Source organism: Seriola lalandi, unplaced genomic scaffold (assembly GCF_002814215.2).
Source record: "Seriola lalandi dorsalis isolate HSWRI2012SDOR001 ecotype SW California unplaced genomic scaffold, Sedor1 jcf7180002054933, whole genome shotgun sequence".
NCBI lineage: Eukaryota > Metazoa > Chordata > Actinopteri > Carangiformes > Carangidae > Seriola > Seriola lalandi.
Genome location: NW_019525485.1, coordinates 5176676 through 5196551, shown reverse-complemented (window position 1 = coordinate 5196551; position 19876 = coordinate 5176676). Strand labels below are relative to the sequence as shown.

At 39.5% G+C, this 19876-nt stretch overlaps 3 protein-coding genes across 6 annotated transcripts in view; 1 reads left to right on the top strand and 2 right to left on the bottom strand.

The window, feature by feature from the left end:
• nfkbiz (nuclear factor of kappa light polypeptide gene enhancer in B-cells inhibitor, zeta) overlaps positions 1–15705 on the bottom strand; it is a 19404-nt gene extending 3699 nt beyond the window's left edge. The window contains exons 1-10 of one of the 2 annotated variants that reach the window (XM_023393310.2): positions 15575–15705; positions 14909–15012; positions 14213–14538; positions 13012–13117; positions 12783–12929; positions 11855–11918; positions 11600–11769; positions 11344–11454; positions 10959–11126; positions 1006–1044 (exon numbers count right to left, since the gene is read on the bottom strand). In XM_023393310.2, coding sequence (XP_023249078.1) covers positions 1006–1044; positions 10959–11126; positions 11344–11454; positions 11600–11769; positions 11855–11918; positions 12783–12929; positions 13012–13117; positions 14213–14538; positions 14909–15012; positions 15575–15671 — 1332 coding nt within the window. In that variant the 5' untranslated portion in view covers positions 15672–15705. Of the gene's footprint in view, positions 1–1005; positions 1045–10001; positions 10705–10958; positions 11127–11343; positions 11455–11599; positions 11770–11854; positions 11919–12782; positions 12930–13011; positions 13118–14212; positions 14539–14908; positions 15013–15574 lie in introns of those variants that run through there. The other variant, XM_087170188.1, reaches the window with a different exon arrangement.
• LOC111644428 (protein jagunal homolog 1-B) lies at positions 7595–9853 on the top strand. Its single transcript, XM_023393305.2, has 4 exons — positions 7595–7720; positions 7969–8066; positions 8969–9041; positions 9136–9853. The coding sequence occupies exons 2-4, from the start codon at positions 7978–7980 to the stop codon at positions 9523–9525; spliced, it is 552 nt and encodes a 183-aa protein (XP_023249073.1). The 5' UTR covers positions 7595–7720; positions 7969–7977; the 3' UTR covers positions 9526–9853.
• Positions 15601–19876, bottom strand: part of LOC111644470 (glycerol kinase) — a 13605-nt gene continuing 9329 nt past the window's right edge. For 2 of the 3 annotated variants that reach the window (XM_087170186.1, XM_087170187.1), the window contains 3 exons: positions 19038–19124; positions 16428–16484; positions 15601–15718 (listed from right to left, as the gene is read on the bottom strand). In XM_087170186.1, the coding sequence (XP_087026312.1) occupies positions 15711–15718; positions 16428–16484; positions 19038–19124 (152 nt within the window). In that variant the 3' untranslated portion in view covers positions 15601–15710. Of the gene's footprint in view, positions 15719–16427; positions 16485–16895; positions 18833–19037; positions 19125–19876 lie in introns of those variants that run through there. The other variant, XM_023393377.2, reaches the window with a different exon arrangement.

Genomic DNA, 19876 nt, shown 5'->3' with positions numbered 1-19876 from the left:
GACAAAAGTTCAACTATACTACATTAACCATCAAAACAGCCATTAGCAATCAAAGAATCACGTTTCTTCCCCAACGACAAAAGTTCAACTATACTACATTAATCATCAAAACAGCCATTAGCAATCAAAGAATCACGTTTCTCCCTCAACGACAAAAGTTCAACTATACCACATTAATCATCAATCAAAGAATTACGTTTCTTCCCCAACGACAAAAGTTCAACTATACTACATTAACCATCAAAACAGCCATTAGCAATCAAAGAATCACGTTTCTTCCCCAACGACAAAAGTTCAACTATACCACATTAATCATCAATCAAAGAATTACGTTTCTTCCCCAACGACAAAAGTTCAACTATACTACATTAATCATCAAAACAGCCATTAGCAATCAAAGAATCACGTTTCTCCCTCAACGACAAAAGTTCAACTATACCACATTAATCATCAAAACAGCCATTAGCAATCAAAGAATTACGTTTCTTCCCCAACGACAAAAGTTCAACTATACTACATTAACCATCAAAACAGCCACTAGCAATCAAAGAACCACGTTTCTTCCTCAACGACAAAAGTTCTACCATACCGCATTAATCATCAAAACAGCCACTAGCAATCAAAGAACCACGGTTCTTCCTCAACGACAAAAGTTCTACCGTACCGCATTAATCATCAAAACAGCCACTAGCAATCAAAGAATTACGTTTCTGAGGAACATCTGTCAGAAGGCCTCAAAACATTCCCTTCCACAGAGATATACCTAGACCACAAATGGACACTGCAGGGGACCAACTAAATTATGAGACCAAAGTCAATTACATTTCCACAAGTGCCTATGAAGACAGGAACACTGTTCACGCAATTTACCAGAGTTCTGCATAAAAGCAGAAGGAATACAGGCAAATATTAAACCTCCTACTGTCACTCAAAAAGCTTCAAATAAAGACACAGTGAAGACAGAACATGAGAGCTACACTCTCTGCTTAACCTCATCACACGTACCTTGTCGATGAGTCGTGATGCAGTGGTTGGGGTCATGCCCTAGAAGAAACAAGCAGAGGGAAAACTTACAACACACTTCACTGAACTTCAAATACATATTTCATTCTAAGTGCTGTGCACACACACTCTCTTATCCACTGGCATCAGTCACAAGCCATTAAAGAAGTTCATTGTAAAGACAAACAGGTCAGCTCCAGAGGATCAACCAATGGGCAACTGGAGAATACAGGCAAAATCTCCAGTCTATAACAACAACACCAAAAGGACTGATTCTCACTAAGATGCGAAACATGCACCAGGGGATAAAACAGTTGTGATTAATTCATACGTTGCTGAGGAGTTAGCTCTAAGCTGCTAGCCACGAACTCCACCAGAGCTGAATCACTGACAGAATCCGTCACCGTGGCAACCTGGGTTCCAGCCAAGGGTCTCCAGCTACAGCACAACTCATAGTAGGCCAGTCCTGACCCTCTGCTCTTGACTGTGTCGATGTCAAAATATACTAATATTTAATTACCTTGTATCATCAGCTGTATAGCCATAACATCACACTGGTCATTGCATTTACTCTGTAGATAGTAGTTTAGTTAATAAACACCTTTATTTACACCCAGCTGTTGTGTTCTTTTGACATAGAGATCGGGAAATCACAGCTTCTGATATGAGAGGACTGGTGCCCCGTTTCAACAAGAGTGAATTTTAAATTATGGCATTAACACTACAATAAATACACATAACTGTTTGTTTGCATGGGAAGTGAGGTGCTTACTCTACACTCATGCAGAGACACATATTTACAGCTGCCCATTCATGATCACTGGAGACACATGTCAACACCAGCTCTGAAAAGGATCTGTACTTTCATAAAACAGGAACACAGCTGCAGTGTGCAAAAGTAGTACCCTCTACTTCTTTTTACTGTGAAGTAGCCTTAAAGAAATGCTCACACAATAACTTAAGTCTAGATCCTATAGTACCTTGTGAAGGTGAAACATACTTGCAAACTGCTTCAACAAAAACAGAGTACACAGCACATATCTGACATTTGTCTACACACCATGGGCTCATCGGTGTTCTTCTGAAACTGGACCGGAGTCTCCATGGGGTCGCAGACAACCCAGCCTGTTAACACTACAGCAGGACAACATTTTTGGCAACCACAAGCTAGATAATATATATAGGTAGGAACCTTTCATTGAGAGGAAGGTGGATTGAGATATGTGAACAATAATTGCCTGTGTCCTATTAAAATTTTAGGCTTAGCCACTATATCAGTCTTTACATAAACCTGGGATACATTTTTAACCTCTCTAAATCCAAGCCACTTACGCACGTGACCGATGTCATCTCTTTTGCTTTTTTTCTTCTCTCTCACTTCTCCCACCAATTACTGCCCACAACTCAGACTACAAGAAAGGGAATGTCCCCTCCTGTCACCTAGTAGTCAGCCTTCTCCCAAGGGTCTGGAAAGTGACCTCGGTAAGGAGCGGTCCTTTTCCACTGGCAGCATTTGCCAAATAATCGCGGCCGGACCTACAGGCTTTTGACTTACAAGAACAACTGTCAAAAAACACAGACGCACGCCGATTTTGTCGGAGAAAAGTCAAACGATCATCAAGTAAGGCACATCTGAAGCCCTTCCTGCCAGCAACACAGTTAACTTGTGTTGCGAGATGCCTCGTAGCCAATTTTCCCCCAGTGGCAGCTGGTGAAAAATATTCTAGGTGGGGCTGTATGTGCCAGAAGCTTTCAGTAACTATACCAATAAAAGAACCCAAACCAAAAGATACCACTGTTTTAGGGATAAACAATAATAATTTAATTGCCCTTTAGAAATCAACAGCTTTACAGATAATGATATGAGGCGTATATTAGTGATTACTCTTAATACAAAATTAAAGTTCTTGAGAGACATTTACAGTTGGATGATGATTAAGAAAAACTGTGTCATAGGAACATAACATGTAGCAATTGGATTAAATACATTAGTGAATACTCATAGTACAAAATTACAATATAATGTTTACAGGTGAGTGGTCTTATTTGTACATGAACTTTGTTTCATCTGCCCTTTTTATATCCTCCACAATGCAATCTCAAAGAACCGTCAGCACACAGTCCAAAAGTTGGTCTTCAGGGGGTTGTCGGACAATGCTGTCTCATCGTGGCCTCGCAATGCCAACTCAAAAGCTCCACAGAATTTCACACACTCAATGATCCTCGATCCAGCTCTTCATTGTGTTTTCTGACCGCAATCCTGCGTTGTTCATGTGCACCTTCGAGCATTCGTGTTTTTTAATCCGCTCTGATAAATGTTTTAGGTCTCTAACTCCTGTTACAGTCCATGTAATATCTGCCCCCGGCATTTTAAAAAGTAAACACGGGAAGCAGAATACTGCATTTGCAAAACTACATCCAGTTAGCCAAGCCTTCATGTCATACCAGTTCAGAGAGAAGCTCCTCTGGTGAGTTTTACCTTTCTCCTGTATCTGCTGTGTTAAATTCAGACCGGGCTTCTCAGGTCCAAATTCTTTAACACAAAGTTCTCCTTTCGAAGTGGTTTAGCAAGAGCGATTTTACAGAATTTACGGGTAGCTGAAGCTCTGCGTGTTCTTGTTCTTGTCCACTTGACGACGCCGTCTCGATTTCCGACACTTGTTTCTGGTTGCTTAACAAATTTGATGACATCAAAAGTGGCTTGTTAAAAAGATAACTTTTGTTATAGACCTTATGGATGATCATGGTAAATTTTTTACAACTAAATGCCTTCAGGGGGGAATTCAGCAGAATATGCAAAGCAATACCTCTTGCTCTGACACACTTAATACAAAACACACTCTCTCAATGAAGAATACAAACGGTCATGCCAGACTTAAAAATTAACCAAATGCTTATTAGAGACAAAAAATGTAACAACCAATTCATCGGAAATGCTTTTAAGTGTAAAATTTTTCATGACTATACAAGAAATGCAAAACTCAGAATAAGCGATAATCCATCCATCATAGATAAATATTGTAAATGGCCAATTGCCCCAAAGGAACTACAATACAAAACCATAAACAATTATTATCCTGTAGCAGAAATGCTTAAAAAAAGATTTGGTTTTGAGGTTGACCCCTGCACTTTCTGTCTCAAAGAACCAGAAACCATTGAACATCTTTTCTACTCTTGCAAAGTTACCGAACAATTTTGGCTAAGCATAAAAATGGAGAATATCACACCATTTGATACACAACAAATTTTAATTTACAAAAACAACCTAACTAAAGAAAGTCTCTGATATGGTTAATATAATCATAAATATGGGAAAATATCATATCCATACAAGTAAATGGAGGAATCAGAAACCCTCACTGACATGTTTTAAAAGTGAAATTAAGATTTGTTGTTTTTGGCAGACACATAGAACCGATACAAGACCTGTGTCAAGGTACCTGATGCTTTGATTAATTAGTTAATAGAGATCTGCTTTTTTTTTTAATCCTGACTGCTGGGAGGTGAAAAAAATTAGCCTGTGTTATTAATTTGTTGTCATGTCATAGTTTATTTTTCTGCCTTGCTTTTTGAACAGAGTTTGAAAATGTTTTACATAAGAATGCAAAATGAAGATTCCTATGTTGAATTGTAAAATTGAAATGTTCAATAAAGTTTGAAAAAACAAAAAACAAATTTGATGACGCTAAATTACCCGTTTTTTTTGGCTGAGCTGCTGCAGTGCTGGGGCAACTTTTCTAGCGCCCCAGGAGAGAGGGGAAGTGACCGTGGACACAAATTACCCCATAAATAATGGTTTATATTATATATATGGCTCGTTCTTTATAATTTTAAACGATTATTTTTGGAAAAAATAAAAATAAATAAAAACATTTAAAAATCACTTTCCATCAGGGAGGGCGGCGCCCTATTGACCAGCCTGTGCACCGACAAAGGGAGAGCTGAGTCTAAACCATGGTTTCTGCCCTACTTTTTCACCAATCAGATAATTACAAAAATATATACAAAGCTCTGTGTAACTGGATAGACACTCTTCTCTGGGACGTTGGCCACAGCTAACTGCTTGCAGACTGTGGTTTTCAGATCAGAGGAGATCCACGTACATGCTGATTTTGATTCTTTAATAGCAAATAAATATTGGTTTGAGTGGAGATCTCTAATTTCAAATAAACGAATGCGGTGGCCTGATGTGGTGCGACCTGTTCCCCTTCCCTCACCGGTCTCTGAGGCGAAGAACCGTCCGGCAGTTTTACGTATAACAGTCACTTCTTGAATAAATATATTTTAATGGTGAGAAACAAATCATCACGGACGCAATCTTGACCAAAATCGGCACATTTTACACGTCACGCTTACTACAAAGTAAAGCCCTCGTGATCGTTTCTTCTGACAAGTTGTGATATCCGTCACTTGCAGCATCGATTTCTTATTAAAAATGCTCTAAAAACAACTCAAACTAAATATTTTTGTCCAATCGCCATTTTTAACTGAATGACTGGTTTTCCCTTTAACATCACAATTAACTGTCGACGATCCTAGGTTTAACGCCACATTATCTTCACTGTTTGATGCTGTTGTCGTTTGTATTAGATTGATAGACACAGTCGGTGGCGCATTGAATGGCAACACATGAAATGTATAAGTAGAGGGAGAAGCACACAGTTTTTGACCGTCGCCGTTTAGAGCCCAATGTTTACGCCTTTTTGTTTATTTTCATGCAAGTTATTGGTACAACCTATGTGAGTGAATATCAAAGGCTGTTTCGTTACACGGTAAATAAATAAATACATCGTAATCGTAAGCACAAGTCGGATGCTTTGATTTATCATATGGAGCCACCTCATGACAACCACGCATCCCAGTAGCAGCCCCTCACTGTGGCTTAGGTTTATTTTGTTGAACCCAAGTCACTACATTATTTAAAAAAAAAAAAAAGTATGACTCTTGAAAAGCTGTCATGAGCTATCCTGATATTTATAAATATAACCCATACACATATCACAAAGATACATCATGCTACAACGGTGAAACAGGAGCCGTACTCACGCGGGCTCGGAATCCTCGTCTGAGTCCCTTGAAACCCGCTTGTTTTCTTCGTCCTCGCAGCTCGTACTATCTGCTGCTTTCTTACTAACAGCTCTATTCGGTCTATATCATATTTGTGTCGTGATAAATATGTTTTACAACTCAAACTTTTGATGTTTCGTGTGCCCGTCATCCGCGCTCTGCTCCTTGTAAACAAATGCCGGTAACTTCCGTGCAGTTAGTGTTACGTGACTACGTGTCGGTCAGCTGACATTGACGTCATCGTGGCTGCTCAGAGAAGCGTGGAGTTAGCTGGGGTTTTTTTTTTGTTTGTTTGTTTTTAAATGATTTAGCTCCTTACCTGCCGTATCTCCCGAACTCAGACAGATCCTCCCCGTGACCGACTCATACAGCCGGTCAATATGTTCACTCAGTGTTTTACCCGACGTGAGAGACGTGTATAAACACGGGAGATATTAATGGAAAACTACTTATGGGTTCAAAGGTAAAATATAGGTCAAGTTAAATGGTTCACAGTGAGCGGCGGCCTACGATACGTAGGAATCAAAAAAATAGTCAGAAATACGACCTAATATTATCAGTCGTGATCATTCTCGCATGTTTATATTGCGCATTTATTCTTATATCCATACATACACGATATATGCGTGACTTGGCTGGAATAATTCCTGGAACAATGAGGCTTTCTGTTGCAAAATTATATTCACTTTTCACTCCTTTTTTTTAAAAATTGCTTTATAGTTATAAACTGCACAGGACACATAAGATCATATCGGTTTAATCGTTCAACGCATTTACTCAAAGTTACCGTAACATACAATCGGTTTATGTATTTTCGACCATCGTTTTTAAGTTATTGTCTTTTTATGTTATTTGGAAGATATAGCAGTCCAGAACAGGACAGGAAAAAGTACCCCCCCCCCCCACACACACACACACAACTTGCCAGACTAACTGTATTTTCATTCTTTCCTTTTGACCATTTGATATCATAGATTTCATTTATTGGCTGAATGTTGGTCTGTGTTGCTTTTACTGCTGACTTTTAATAGATAAATAAAAACGGTTGTCTTGACTTGACTGGATTTTCATTATCTTTACACTTGTTCCTACATCTGTATTACTACAGTAATAATCACAAATGATTTTGGAGCACATGACGTGCCACATTAAACGAAAAGTAAGTGACCCGATCACGAGCGGTCAGTTGTAGGTACCTCACTTCAGACCTGCATTTAAAATGCGGGCCAAAGAGATGCAAAACAACCAGGGAGAAACAAAACTGTACTACAAATAGACAGCCTGAGGGGGAAGCTAACGAAATAACAAATGAAACTCCTCATTTAACATTACATTCACCTCTATTTCATGTTTCATTATCATCATAAATACGGTATATACTATTTAGCAATTTGTTTTTCTTTTACTAAAGTATACAAAAATAAAGTTTATAGTCACTGAATAATTCGAATTTTGTTTTGAAGTCATATTGTCATATCAATAAAGTTAGTTTGAATCGGAGAGATTCTGACCAATCGGAGTTTGAGATGTCACACTTCCCTTTACGTCCGTCACCTCTCCCTTGTACGGATGCACTCGGCTAGCACGGCTGTCTGTGTTACCCCCGCACATTTATACCTTCAGGCTTTTTATGAGCACTGGCACGTAAAAGGTAAGTAAGTGCTGCGATTAACCGCTGGTGTGTTTTACTACGCAGCAGCTTCAAAACTTTTTCCTGGCCCTTATGTGAAGCTACAGAAACCTAGCCGACACTACGTAACCGGACAGTTAGTTAGCTATTCAATTCTGCTCAGGAATCGGAGGGGAGACTCTTACTTAAGGTTGCAACATAACTTAACCTTTTTATTGTAATTACAGCGGCTCTTGTCTTAATTAAAACTCCACGTGTTCTGCTTTCAGACATTTACCATGGCTTCTCGAGAAGGTCCGAGAGCAGCAGGTACAGACGGCAGTGACTTTCAGCACCGGGAGCGCGTCGCTTCACACTACCAGATGAGGTCTGTGTGTGTGTCATTTTACAAAGAGGAAGTCTCAGAGCCTCCTCCATGAAGAAATATAATTACTCATGTTGAATCGGCTTTCTGTGTGCGCAGTTTGTCTTTATTACAATAGTCCTAGATCTGAGATAATGCAGGTTAAATGATCTGCTTTTCAAGTTATGCTGCCATCGATTCCTGTATAACATTACAACTACTACTAGAACCCGTGAGTAAAATAAACAGGTGACATTATGAGGCCATTTGTTACAGTTGTTAGACTTTGAAGACTATTTTATTTCATTTCTATTAATTATTTGTCTCCTTTGAGCTTGAAGATGGTCTAGTAGAAACAGACATTCTTCTAATAATGACTTCCTGTCCCGATCCAGTGATAAACTGTTCTTGATTCGTTCTAATCTAGACTAGTACAGGGGGCTGTTACTTACCTGCAGACAAAGGCTCAGCCTCCTCAGAAATCCCAATTTAAGCCCTTGTGGTACCCGTTTAATAAGAACAACTTCTGGGTCGTGAAAAAAAAAAATCCTTCAGGAAGCCCGCTGCAATGGACTGTTTTACCACTTATCTCCTGGGAACGGGTTTCAGGACATCTGGATTAAAATTCATATTAACGTTTACAATGGCAGACTGGATGGATTATTGTGGGAAACCTTTACAAGTTACATATTAACGTTTATAATTGCAAGTGACTGCCTAACTCTCAAAGCACTTTCAATTGTTCATTTTATTTGCAGCTCGTTAACCCTCGATAAACGGTGCCGCGATACATTTGAGAGCTATATGCTGCCCGAGTGGAAGTAAAATTTGGTTTGAAAAATGAACGCATCAGTGACTTGAATTGTTTTGGGTTTTTTTTTTTTTCTTGAAACGACGGAATCCCTGATCGCCCGCCCCTCTGTCAGTGTCGCCTTGAAGTCTGAGATCCGCAAACTCAACATTGTCCATCTTCTCATCTGGATCCTGATGGCAGCTCAGGTAATTGCAAACCACAATTATGACAAAACCTTGAAAAAAAGCATTTATTTTATTCGCAGATGGTCGTAACTCTCTAACGTCTCTTGTTTCTCAGGTAACGGTGAGCCAGCTGAACCTGGTGTCCCACAAGGTGGTGGCCTCCCCTTACCAGTGGGAGTACCCTTACCTCCTGAGCATAATTCCCACAGTCTTCAGCTTCTCGGCGTTGCCTCGCAACAACATCAGCTACCTGGTAATCTCCATGATCGGAGCCGGGCTCTTCTGCGTGGCCCCGCTTATCTACGGCAGCATGGAGATGTTCCCCGTGGCGCAGCAGCTCTATCGTCACGGCAAAGCTTACCGCTTTATCTTCGGCTTCTCGGCCGTTTCCGTCATGTACCTGGCCGTCGTCATCGCCGTCCAGGTGCACGGCTGGCAGATCTACTACAGCAAGAAGTTGCTGGACCAGTGGTTCGCCACCACGCAGGACAAGAAGAAGAAATGATGAAAAGCACGTGCGGCACTGAGATCTGGGCAAAGAGGATCTCAGAGCCCCGGAGCTTTTTGGAGACCGGGAGAAAAGACTCCCGAAAATAATGTCATCTGTCAACTTTTTCTACATTTATATTTGACAGCTGTTTGTTTGCTGAAAATTAGTCTACGAACAGCCGGCGTCTGGCATTTCGTTGACATAAACTGTAAATGTTTTCCGTGTGTCTGTACAACATTATTGTAGGTACTGATGGTGTAAACACGGGGATAACTGGACGACACTGTATTAACGTGTAAGTTGATGTTTGGAAACAAATTAAAATAAATACATTTGAACGTCGGATCGATTATTGACCAAAGTGCTTCGGTCGTTTTGTCGGTGATCGCCGGTATGATTAACCGAGGCGTTCGGATTTGCCAGAACCTGAACTAAAATCTGTCAAAACCGATTTTTACACGTGTGGGAAAAACATCAAAATCAAGTTAAACTTTTCATTGTGAAGAGACTATTTATTGAGTTGAAAATCACACACACAGTTAATGCACGGCTTGCGGTATATTTAACAATGAAATGTAGTGAAACGGCGTGGCCGGAATATATCGAGACTTTCCACAAGATCTACATTATTTTGGACTCGGCCTACACAGAATTTACATTTGAAAGATATGTACAAAATGTGCAATATTGAAACCTCTTAAAACAAACATTTTGATGACATAACATCACACTCAAACCTGTTCGCAGTAAAATTATGTCAACGTGACTTACGTTATTTTACATGTCAAGAAAATACATGTACAGGTATTTTCTATTCCAAACACATGACTGTATGGACACCGCAGTAAAAAGAAACAACCTATAATATGTGAACTCTGCATATTTTTAAATAGCCCAAATGATCCCATAAGGTATTAAGGTATTAACAGTGAACCGCGATTCCTCCCGACACCTGATTGATGATTGCGAGCTTTATCTAGAAAACATTTACTTACTCTACAGCAAAACACAAGTCATAGCTTCCCTTTCTTTTGAGCACTACATGGTAATGAACAATGTGGCATGTTTCACTGAAACAACCTGCATCTGCCTTGTTTTGGCAAATAATATTTAGATAGAGTGGACTGTCTGACTGACAGTGTTTCTGAGCTTCATTTAAGCACAAACACGTTTTCCTTTCAGGATCATCCGCACCTGAAAAAAAGACAAAAGTCTAATTTACCTGTTCCTCTTTTTTTTTTGTTTTTTTTTTTTACCGGAAGTGTTATAATTGATCACGCTGCCTTACATTTAATTTCTCCCAATCTAACGGGGTTCCCCACAAGAATGTTATCGCACGACAAAGTTCGTTCCTCATTACAGTGAGTTTTCAAACGTCTCGCATTTCTGTCAGTAAATTACATAACGTGACACACAGTTTTAGCTGTAGTCGTGATTTCACACCTTACCTTTTCACCAATGGGTCCTTCAGGCACCAGCTGAGAGGGAAGCTCATTTTCAAAGTTTTTGGACCCGGGGTCGGCTCCTTTTCTCATCAGCAGCTTCACCGCTTCCACTTGAGTTTGGCGGTTTTGCAAACAACTGACGATGTGCAGGGCGGTGTTTCCGCTGAATGTCTGAAACATATAGATGCAAAAGTACACATTACACGCAGTTTGAGCTTCAGCATTTTGCAAATCTAAGTCTGTAGCTAATTCAATCCCAAGTGTTCCTAGTATCAGTTCAGCATTTTCTTTGTTTTCTACAGGTTAACCGGTTTGTCGATGACTCGTCTGCTTTAGAGTGAAAAGAAAAACCGACGTTAGAATATCGTCGTCCCAAACGAAGACTAACCTTAACATTTACAATGGTCATCGCGGACGGCCGGTCGAGGAAAAGTTGCAACAGCTCCACATTCGCCTCCTCAGAAGCCATGTGAAGACAAGTCCGTCCGCTTTTCAGATCCTGCGGCAATGAAACGAAAAACACCGCATGAAAACAAGGTCATTTTTGTAGTCACCAAGTTGGGCGATGCTGACGACGCAACACTGCACCTAATACAGAGTTTTAACTGTTGTATTTACTTGACCGCGTGGCTTGTAACGGTTACCTTGGTCCCGTGGGAGGCGCCCATGAGCAGCACAGTCTTAACACATTCGACAAGCGTCTGTCTCCTCCGCACCAGCTCCGCCGCCATGTACGTACAAGGATTTTCCAGACACCGCTGCTCTTTAACGACCGCATTGTGAGACAGGACCGCTACATGGAGTGGGGTTAAACCTCCAGAGAGAGAACAGTATTATTCAATCGCAGAGATATTTTATATCAGCATTCCCAAGTTTTCATAAAAATAAAACCTCCTCACCGTCGTAATTGAAAACGTCGATGTCGATCGGTCGCCCGCTCGCAGTTAGGGTCCTCCAGATGCTCTGTGGAAATAAGTAATAAAAAGAAATCGATCATTTAGAAAATGTGCTAGAATAACTACAACTATACATTTTCTAATTGCAACATAGGCAGGAGCTTCATTGTCACAGACTTACAAGGGACGGAGCGAGATGTCGTGTAAAGAACCCTCAAGTGTCCCCGACCGGACAGCGCAGGATGTAAGAGAACTACTTTGAAGCTTTGAGGTCTCGGGTTTGATCCTCGGGCGCTACAGTGAGTTTTGAAGGCTGGCGCGCAAAGAAAAAGCTCAATCTTTTAATGGATAATAATATCTGAGACAGTGGGTTCAATTCTTAATGCAATGTGAGTTTTTTCTCACATCCAGATGAAAGAATGGCACTGTTAGAAAGGGCCTTTATATGTCTCTGGTCAGAAATTCTAATAGCTCAGGCTCCCATCCGTCCTCTACCCTTCCCTCTCCTCCCCTCCTCTATCCTGCCCTGCCCTGCCCTTCTCGACACTGCCTCCTCCTGGGAGGCCCCTCCTCAGACTCTCACTTTTTTTCTTTAATGACATATTATACTATGACATTTTTATGATTTACTACACTAAAGGCATTTTTTATAACATACTATACTATTCATTTTTTTATAACAGGACTTCAAAATTGACTGACTCTCCAAACAATCGAACCCAGGGTACTGGCCGGCCTTCTAACGGCCTGAGCTATTTGGTCAAACAAATGAATGTTATTTCTTACAGTCATACAGACTTTTTGCTTTGGGTGTTGGATTTTAAAATTGACAAAGTCTCATAAACGCTGAGACTGAACCTCTGACCGTGAAGATGTCGAATCCAGTCTTTTAAATTTGACTTGTGTTGCTGCGTTAACGCTGAATTCTTACCTGAAGACTGAGAAAGTGGCCTTTCTCGACACACACGTGCAAAGGAGATCGGCCCCAGAAGTCACGAGTGTTGACTTGTGCTCCGTTCGCCAGCAGGTCGTGCGCAATCAAGTGTTGATTGGTGGTGGCTGCAATGTGAAGCGCCGTCTGTGTACAGAGAGTATGAAACTCAGCATAAATAAGCTCTTAGTACTAATTCAGTGAGATAAACACATACGACCGTGTGTACCTGTCCGTTGTGCTCTTTCGTGTCCAGAGAGCCAGAGCTGGCCATTTTTGCAGCAAGCACATACGCCAGAGCCCGTCGACCTTGTGCCACTGCGATGTGCAGAAACCTGGCAGTTGGAAAAGAAAATGGCCAATTACTTTTGCTTATTTCTTGAAGCTAACAATAGCATTTTTTACCTATCACATTTAGCTAAGGTGTTCTTGATTGCCTTGTAAAGGCGCCTATAAATAAAATTTATTATTATTTTTAATAAATATAGACCTATTTCAACATCCCGGATGTTACAATCGCAGGTATCTTTCGCTCTGCTGAAAATCCACTCTGACTCTCTTGAAAGCATGTCATAAGCTATTAGATTAGATTAGATTAGATTAGATTAGATTCAACTTTATTGTCATTGCACAGAGTACACGTACTAAGACAACGAAATGCAGTTAGTATCTAACCAGAAGTGCAAAAGAGCAGTTAAAGTGCAAGTGTGTGCTGTACAGGTATGTAAAGTATATGATATTATGATATTTATAAATAGAAAGATACAGCAGCCCTGCTCAACCGTCCTCGCACGGATCACGACGGCTCGAATCCTCATCTGAGTCACAATATCAAGCTTAAATTCTATTTCATTTTTTGACCGAAGCGTATGTCACATCTGGTTAGTTCATGAGCTGTGGGAAAGTTGAAAACCCAAAGATTCTCTCAGTCTTCATAGCCTCCGACTATGATAAATGGTTCATTTTTGGCGATTCTCTTTAAAATGGTGGTTTTTTGATCCCGTGCGTGCGCTTGGGGTTTCCCTATGCCCTGGTATGTGGACATGGGTCTGACTATGGGAGACTATGTTTTTTGTCTTTTCATTGGTCAGCAGGATTACACATAATAATGAGCCGATTTTCACCCAACTTGTTGGAGGGATGAAGTGTGGGCCAGGGAAAAGCCCATTAAATTTTGGGAGAGGTCCTGATCATTTACTATGAATTTGATTTTTTTTCCCATAGGCTTTGGCGGAGTTCTGCGCTCTCCGGGTGTCCTTCTAGTTTGACAAGCACCGTACTGGTTATTATAAATTTACAAAAAAAATCAGCAACGCGCCAAATTGTAATCCTATTTTGCTGTTTATGTCTGTCCTCGCCATGTACACCTTTGCGACGACTGTATTTGGGAATCGTTGGTCTAAATACCGACTTTGTTCACCCGTACGTACGTGTCACCATCTGCGTCTTGCTTGTTCAGCAGCTCAGGGGAAACTCCTCCGACTCTCTTTGCCTCCTGTTGTATTTGCCAGTGAAATAAAGACATTTTGACCTCCGTGGTCGGGGCCGCTTGTCCCTGCGGAGCTGGATGTTGCATTTGTTGTGGGGTAATGTGACCATTTTGAGAAGAAGCGGGATGGAAATTTGGGGTAAATTTGGGGCTCGCTGGTGCACGAGGGCTCAGTATGTGAGGACTCGCATCACTGTCAAAGGGTTCGAGTTTTGCACATTTAAATTCATGCTCCGTGTTGGTGCCCTCCTGTGAGAAGTTCCATTCCTAAAAGAGAATCATTTCCAAACTGTTATTGTTGTTCAAATTGTGAATAATGTAATTTGGCTATCTTTTGTAACATACACACCCACATTTGGTGCTGCCTTTGAACGATTTGCATACCAATCTTGAGAAGATCTACTTTGTTGCTACTTCTTCCTCGTACTCAAAGTTTCTCTATCCTCGTAAACATAACTTGTGTAATATAATAATATACTATAATAATAATAATAATATAAGACTCCCACGTATATATATTTTTTACAAACAGGTGAATAATGGAGTTGATTGCAACATTTACAAGGAAACCCTGTCGTAAATCTTATCTAACATATCTTGAACTTTTCTTATAATGGTCATGACCATGTTGAAATACCTGTTCGTTAACCTGTCGTTTCATCTTTAGCAGCTCTTTCACAGTGTTCTTCTTCTGCATAGCTTGGATGTATCCTGGTGGCCTGGGATCAGTGATGAGAAAGCCTAGGGAAAAAACAGCTATCATATAATGACAAATATAATGTAGTAGAGTAGAAATACAAAGCAGTGGTGAAAAGCACTGTACTTTAATACAATTTTGAGGTACTTGTTCTTTACTTCCATTTTATGCTACTTTTAGTTCACTCTTGAAAGTGATGTGTTAAAGTCGGAGTAAAATGTGTTTAACACGTCATTATCAACATGTCAGGTAACCTTGTATAATTAATTGTGTAAAAAAATGTTAATCATGATTGTCTAACAACTTTATGTTATTGGGCTCATTTTCTACTGAAAGTACAAGGTTGGTTAGATAAAAGCACTGGGCCGTGATGCAAAGAATTGGCCTGCTCTCGAATGTCAACAGTAAGCAAGTGGACTTCCTTGTCCACCTGTTGTGTCAAGACACAACAAGTGGACTCACATGTTCGGGGACAAGAAAATAAGAGACTCTGTGTGTGTGTGTGTGTGTGTGTGTGTGTGTGTGTGTGTGTGTGTGTGTGTGTGTGTATAGAATCTCATACCTTTGAATTTGGAGCATATCTGTTCACCGTAATTAAAGACTGACCTTTATAATCTTGGCTGAAGTCGGTGGCCGTTGACAGAATCTGGTTTCCTCTGTTCTCGCTCACTCTTGGATCCAACATGTTGAAGGAGTTATGCATCAACACACCACACCGCTTGGAGCCAAACCTTCTCTTCTCTCACACACCTGGAATGTAAACTGAATGTCAAAACAGTGCAATCGACAAAGTGTGATTGACGGGGTGTAATTACAAAGCATGTATGACGGGATCACCTGCCTGCACCTTCCTGCCTGTCACAGCAAGAAATGAGGGAAAAACTGCCAGACAAAATGTCCCACACCTGGCTCAACTTCCTGGTTGACACGTTACTGAGGAGAGCCTGATGTCACTTTCAAAGTAAAGGTATTACAGTAAACCCAGCTCAATATAGTTTGCTCACTTTTGGAAATTTCAGGCTGAGAACAGGATCCTTTGAGGAAAATATATTTAAGGTAAATCCTTATCTGCAGATCTTGATAATAAAAAATAGTGTGCGAGAAAAGTCAGTGCAACCAGTCAGTTTAACATCCGAACAAGCTGCTAAAGGTCGGTTAATATGCAAATGACCTCAATGCTCTGCATACATAAGAAAAGCTTCTGAACAATAAGGCCTTTATAAGTGGATAAGTACCTAAACTGCATGGCAAATTTCACATATCAACCCTGAGTATGGCAAGGAAAACACTGAGTTATATGTAATTAAACAAATATTTCCTGCTAAGTATATAATAAAGAAAACACTGTTCTGCCTTTTCTTTTGTAACATTTTTGACACTAAGCTTGTGGAAAAAACAAACAAAAAAACCCCCCAGAAAATCCCTATTTTGTAGTTTTAGATGTCTGTTAAAGACTTACTGATCAAGCTGCGCAGCACAACTGGAACATCTGCGGGATGGAGCCCGTGTCTCAGAGCTGAAACATACAGCAGGTTTGAGAGCAAGTACTGAATAACTTGTACTGCAGTTGGCACAAACCACTCCCTTGTCAACGGCTCATATTTCTTGAGATTTAAACAAAGGCAAGCAGCGCTTCAAAAAATACAGCCTGGGTTTGTCATAAACACAGTGGGAATAAGATTTTTTTTTTTTTTTTTAAAGCCACTTAACAGATTAATAGATTTGTAGAAAGCAAAGTTCTGTTTATGGTTACAGATTAACCCCCACGGTCCAAGAAACAATTAATGAAAAATAATAATAATAATAAAACAAAGAAAAAAAGTTTGTTGTCAGCCACTTTTAAAGGTGATCAGATGGGTATAAATGATATTTTTGGTTTGCGACATACAAAACCAAAGTGCAACAGGAAAATTCAAGACAAAGCGAGTTCATTTTTGTTGACATTTATTCTCCCGTAACACCTGTATCCGTACGCAAGAACCGACGACATACACGCAGTTTCGTCATTTTGAAGCCATCGCATTTCCAACCCAGTAATGCCTGTTCTACATTTCCTCCTTGCTCTTCATAAATAAGCCACAAACTTTTTAAAGGTCAGAATATCTGGAACATCAAACTTGGGCTTAAATGTCCCTTTAATGTACTAAGAAGCTCAACGGGATTGTACGCAGCAAGATGACATTTCCATTCATTTCAATCCATTGAAATAAATATCCACTGGTAAATTGTCTTTATATCCCAAAAGAACACCGAGTTATTTCATACCTCTCGTGGACTGTATAATTCAATAAATAAATGCTTAATTATCCAGAGCAAACGTTAAACCATTTCTTAAAACACCCATTACAACTCCATCAAACAGAAGCGCTGGCTTTCTTTCGGTTTCTGATCCACACAGTAGACAAACATGACGAATGTTGGGCAATATAATAAATACTGACATTCATTTACACACTTCTACTTCCTCAAGGTTATCTCTTCCAACCTTGACTATACACTAAAGGGAACTAGATAAAGAGCTCTATGGTTTCATAAAGCTCCCTCTGAATTAAATAATTTACTCTCAACATTTTAGTGCAATGAAACTGCTTCATGAGTCATCTGTGAGGGTGCATATGAAACACTTGCATTTGATTTGTTCAACATAAGATTTTTGCATGTGACTTGTGAATTGAATAACCAATGAATTCATAAAAGTGAATCTTAACCTTGTTTTTTTTTGTTGGTTTGGCTTTTTTTAAAATAAAAACTAATAATCAGGTCCAGAAAACACACAAAACATAACAGAGAGATTCACAAGAGGAGCAACAAGGCCCAGTCTGACAACCGTGACAGGCCTTAAAAAAAAAAAAAAAAAAAAAAAAAAAAAACCTTCAGACCGACATCTTGTCTACAAGATAAATTAAACATTAACCAACTGATTAAGATTTTATCCCCTAACTGTGTTCTTAGTTTCCTGGCTTCCGTCAAATTCAGAAATAAACCTATTTACATTTGCCCGTTTAATCCTAGAATGCCTTCATATATTGTGTGAACACAGAAATCCAAAATTGTGTGCCAGTTGCTTATCATTGCCCTTCATCGCATGTTTGCCCGTTACGCAACATACACATTGAATTTTTACAAACATTCGTGTATGTAAAAGAATGTCAATTTCATCAAAAAGCAAACTTGTCAGTTCATTAACCCCTGTTCCTTCCTTCCCTTGTTTTCTAACTTTATGTGTCTTAATCCCAACTGTTACAAAATAAATAAATATATATATATGTATATGTATATGTATATGTATATATATATATATATATATATATATATATATATATATATATAGACTCTTGTTAGTACACCGCTCCCATGAGACAAAGCAAAAACATCACAAAATGACTGTTGGAAGAACATTCAAGTGATAACAGTGACATATCGAATTACAACAAGTAATGCAAATTAGACAGTGAGTTTCATTAAACACCACTGTGGAAAGATAACAACCTGAACTACCGTCATGAGAGTTTCTACATAAATAAGCTCAGAGTTCATACTGTATCACCAGTGAAAAAAAAAAAAAAAACAACAAAAAAAAACACTGCATGCGCACTCCTGCTAAAATTCATGTCCAATGTAACAATGTGCTCTTGTCTGCTGTAAAGAAAAATAGATAAAAAAAAAAAAACGATGAGAACGATAAAGAAAAGTCAGTTCAAATTTGTCCTGCTTTTCCAGTCAGTGGTAAGATTCATCATCAACGTCCTTCTTCTGGAATGCCTTTTGGAAAAACAGTGCAATAGAGTACAGGTGGTCCAGCGTGAAGAGCGATCGTTTCCACTTTCCATTTGATGGCTCCGGGAGTCTGAGCCTAGGTGTGGCCTAATTTTGACAGAAAAGTATCACAGACAGACAAGCTTTGTCATATTTCACCTTTGCTTGTATTAATCGTGTGTGGTTTGTTTATACTTGGAAGCGCAGCTGACATCAAGCCAGCTCAGTGGCGAGACAAATGGTTGTGATTCTAAGATGTTTATACTATGGCTGTAAAAGTTTTATTTTTTTGAAAAACAATATCGATACTGACCTGCTATGTATTTTGCACCGATTAACATCAACATGCTGCCCATGATGTAGAAGCCCAGTGGGACGCTGCTGAAGATACTAGTTTCACCTTTTGGTCAAGACAGAAAAACAATCACTCTGAACAATAAAGTCAAAAAATCAAAAAGTCAGAAGTGTGCACTCTGTGTAGTCGCCTTCAGAAAGATATGAAGGCTAACTGACAGGGTCAGTTTGGGCACTGAAACACAATACGATCTTTACTAGCTTAACTAGAAAACTAAAAAAAAATCTTAATTTGTCATCACTGAACCGTGTCAAAGAGAAAATGTTTTTTCAAAATCTGCCTCGACTGATTTTGAGAAAATTAACATTTCGTGTCATTTTATTTTGATAAGTTTATTTTTTTTCTTCATTAAAAATCAGGTTTTATCTCAAAATCCCTGAGCTTGTGTGTCGATATTAAGTGAAGAATTCAGTTTTGAGCGTGGGGGAAGCAGGAAGATTACAAAATGTCTTATACCGACAGATTAAGCCTCAATCATGTTATGGTACACTCCCCTCCGTAAGTATTGGAGCAGTGAGGCCAGTTCCTTTATTTTTGCTGTAGACTGAAAACATTTGGGTTTGACACCAAAAGATGAATATGAGACAAGAGATCAACATTTCAGCTTTTATTTCCTGGTATTTACATCTGGATCTGATACACAACTTAGAAGATAGCACCTTTTATTTTGAACACACCCATTTTTCATGTGAGCAAAAGTATTGGAACATGTGACTGACAGGTATGTATTGTTGCCCAGGTGTGTCCTATTACAATGATTATTCAAACAATAAATAGCACTGAATGTCTACGCTCAG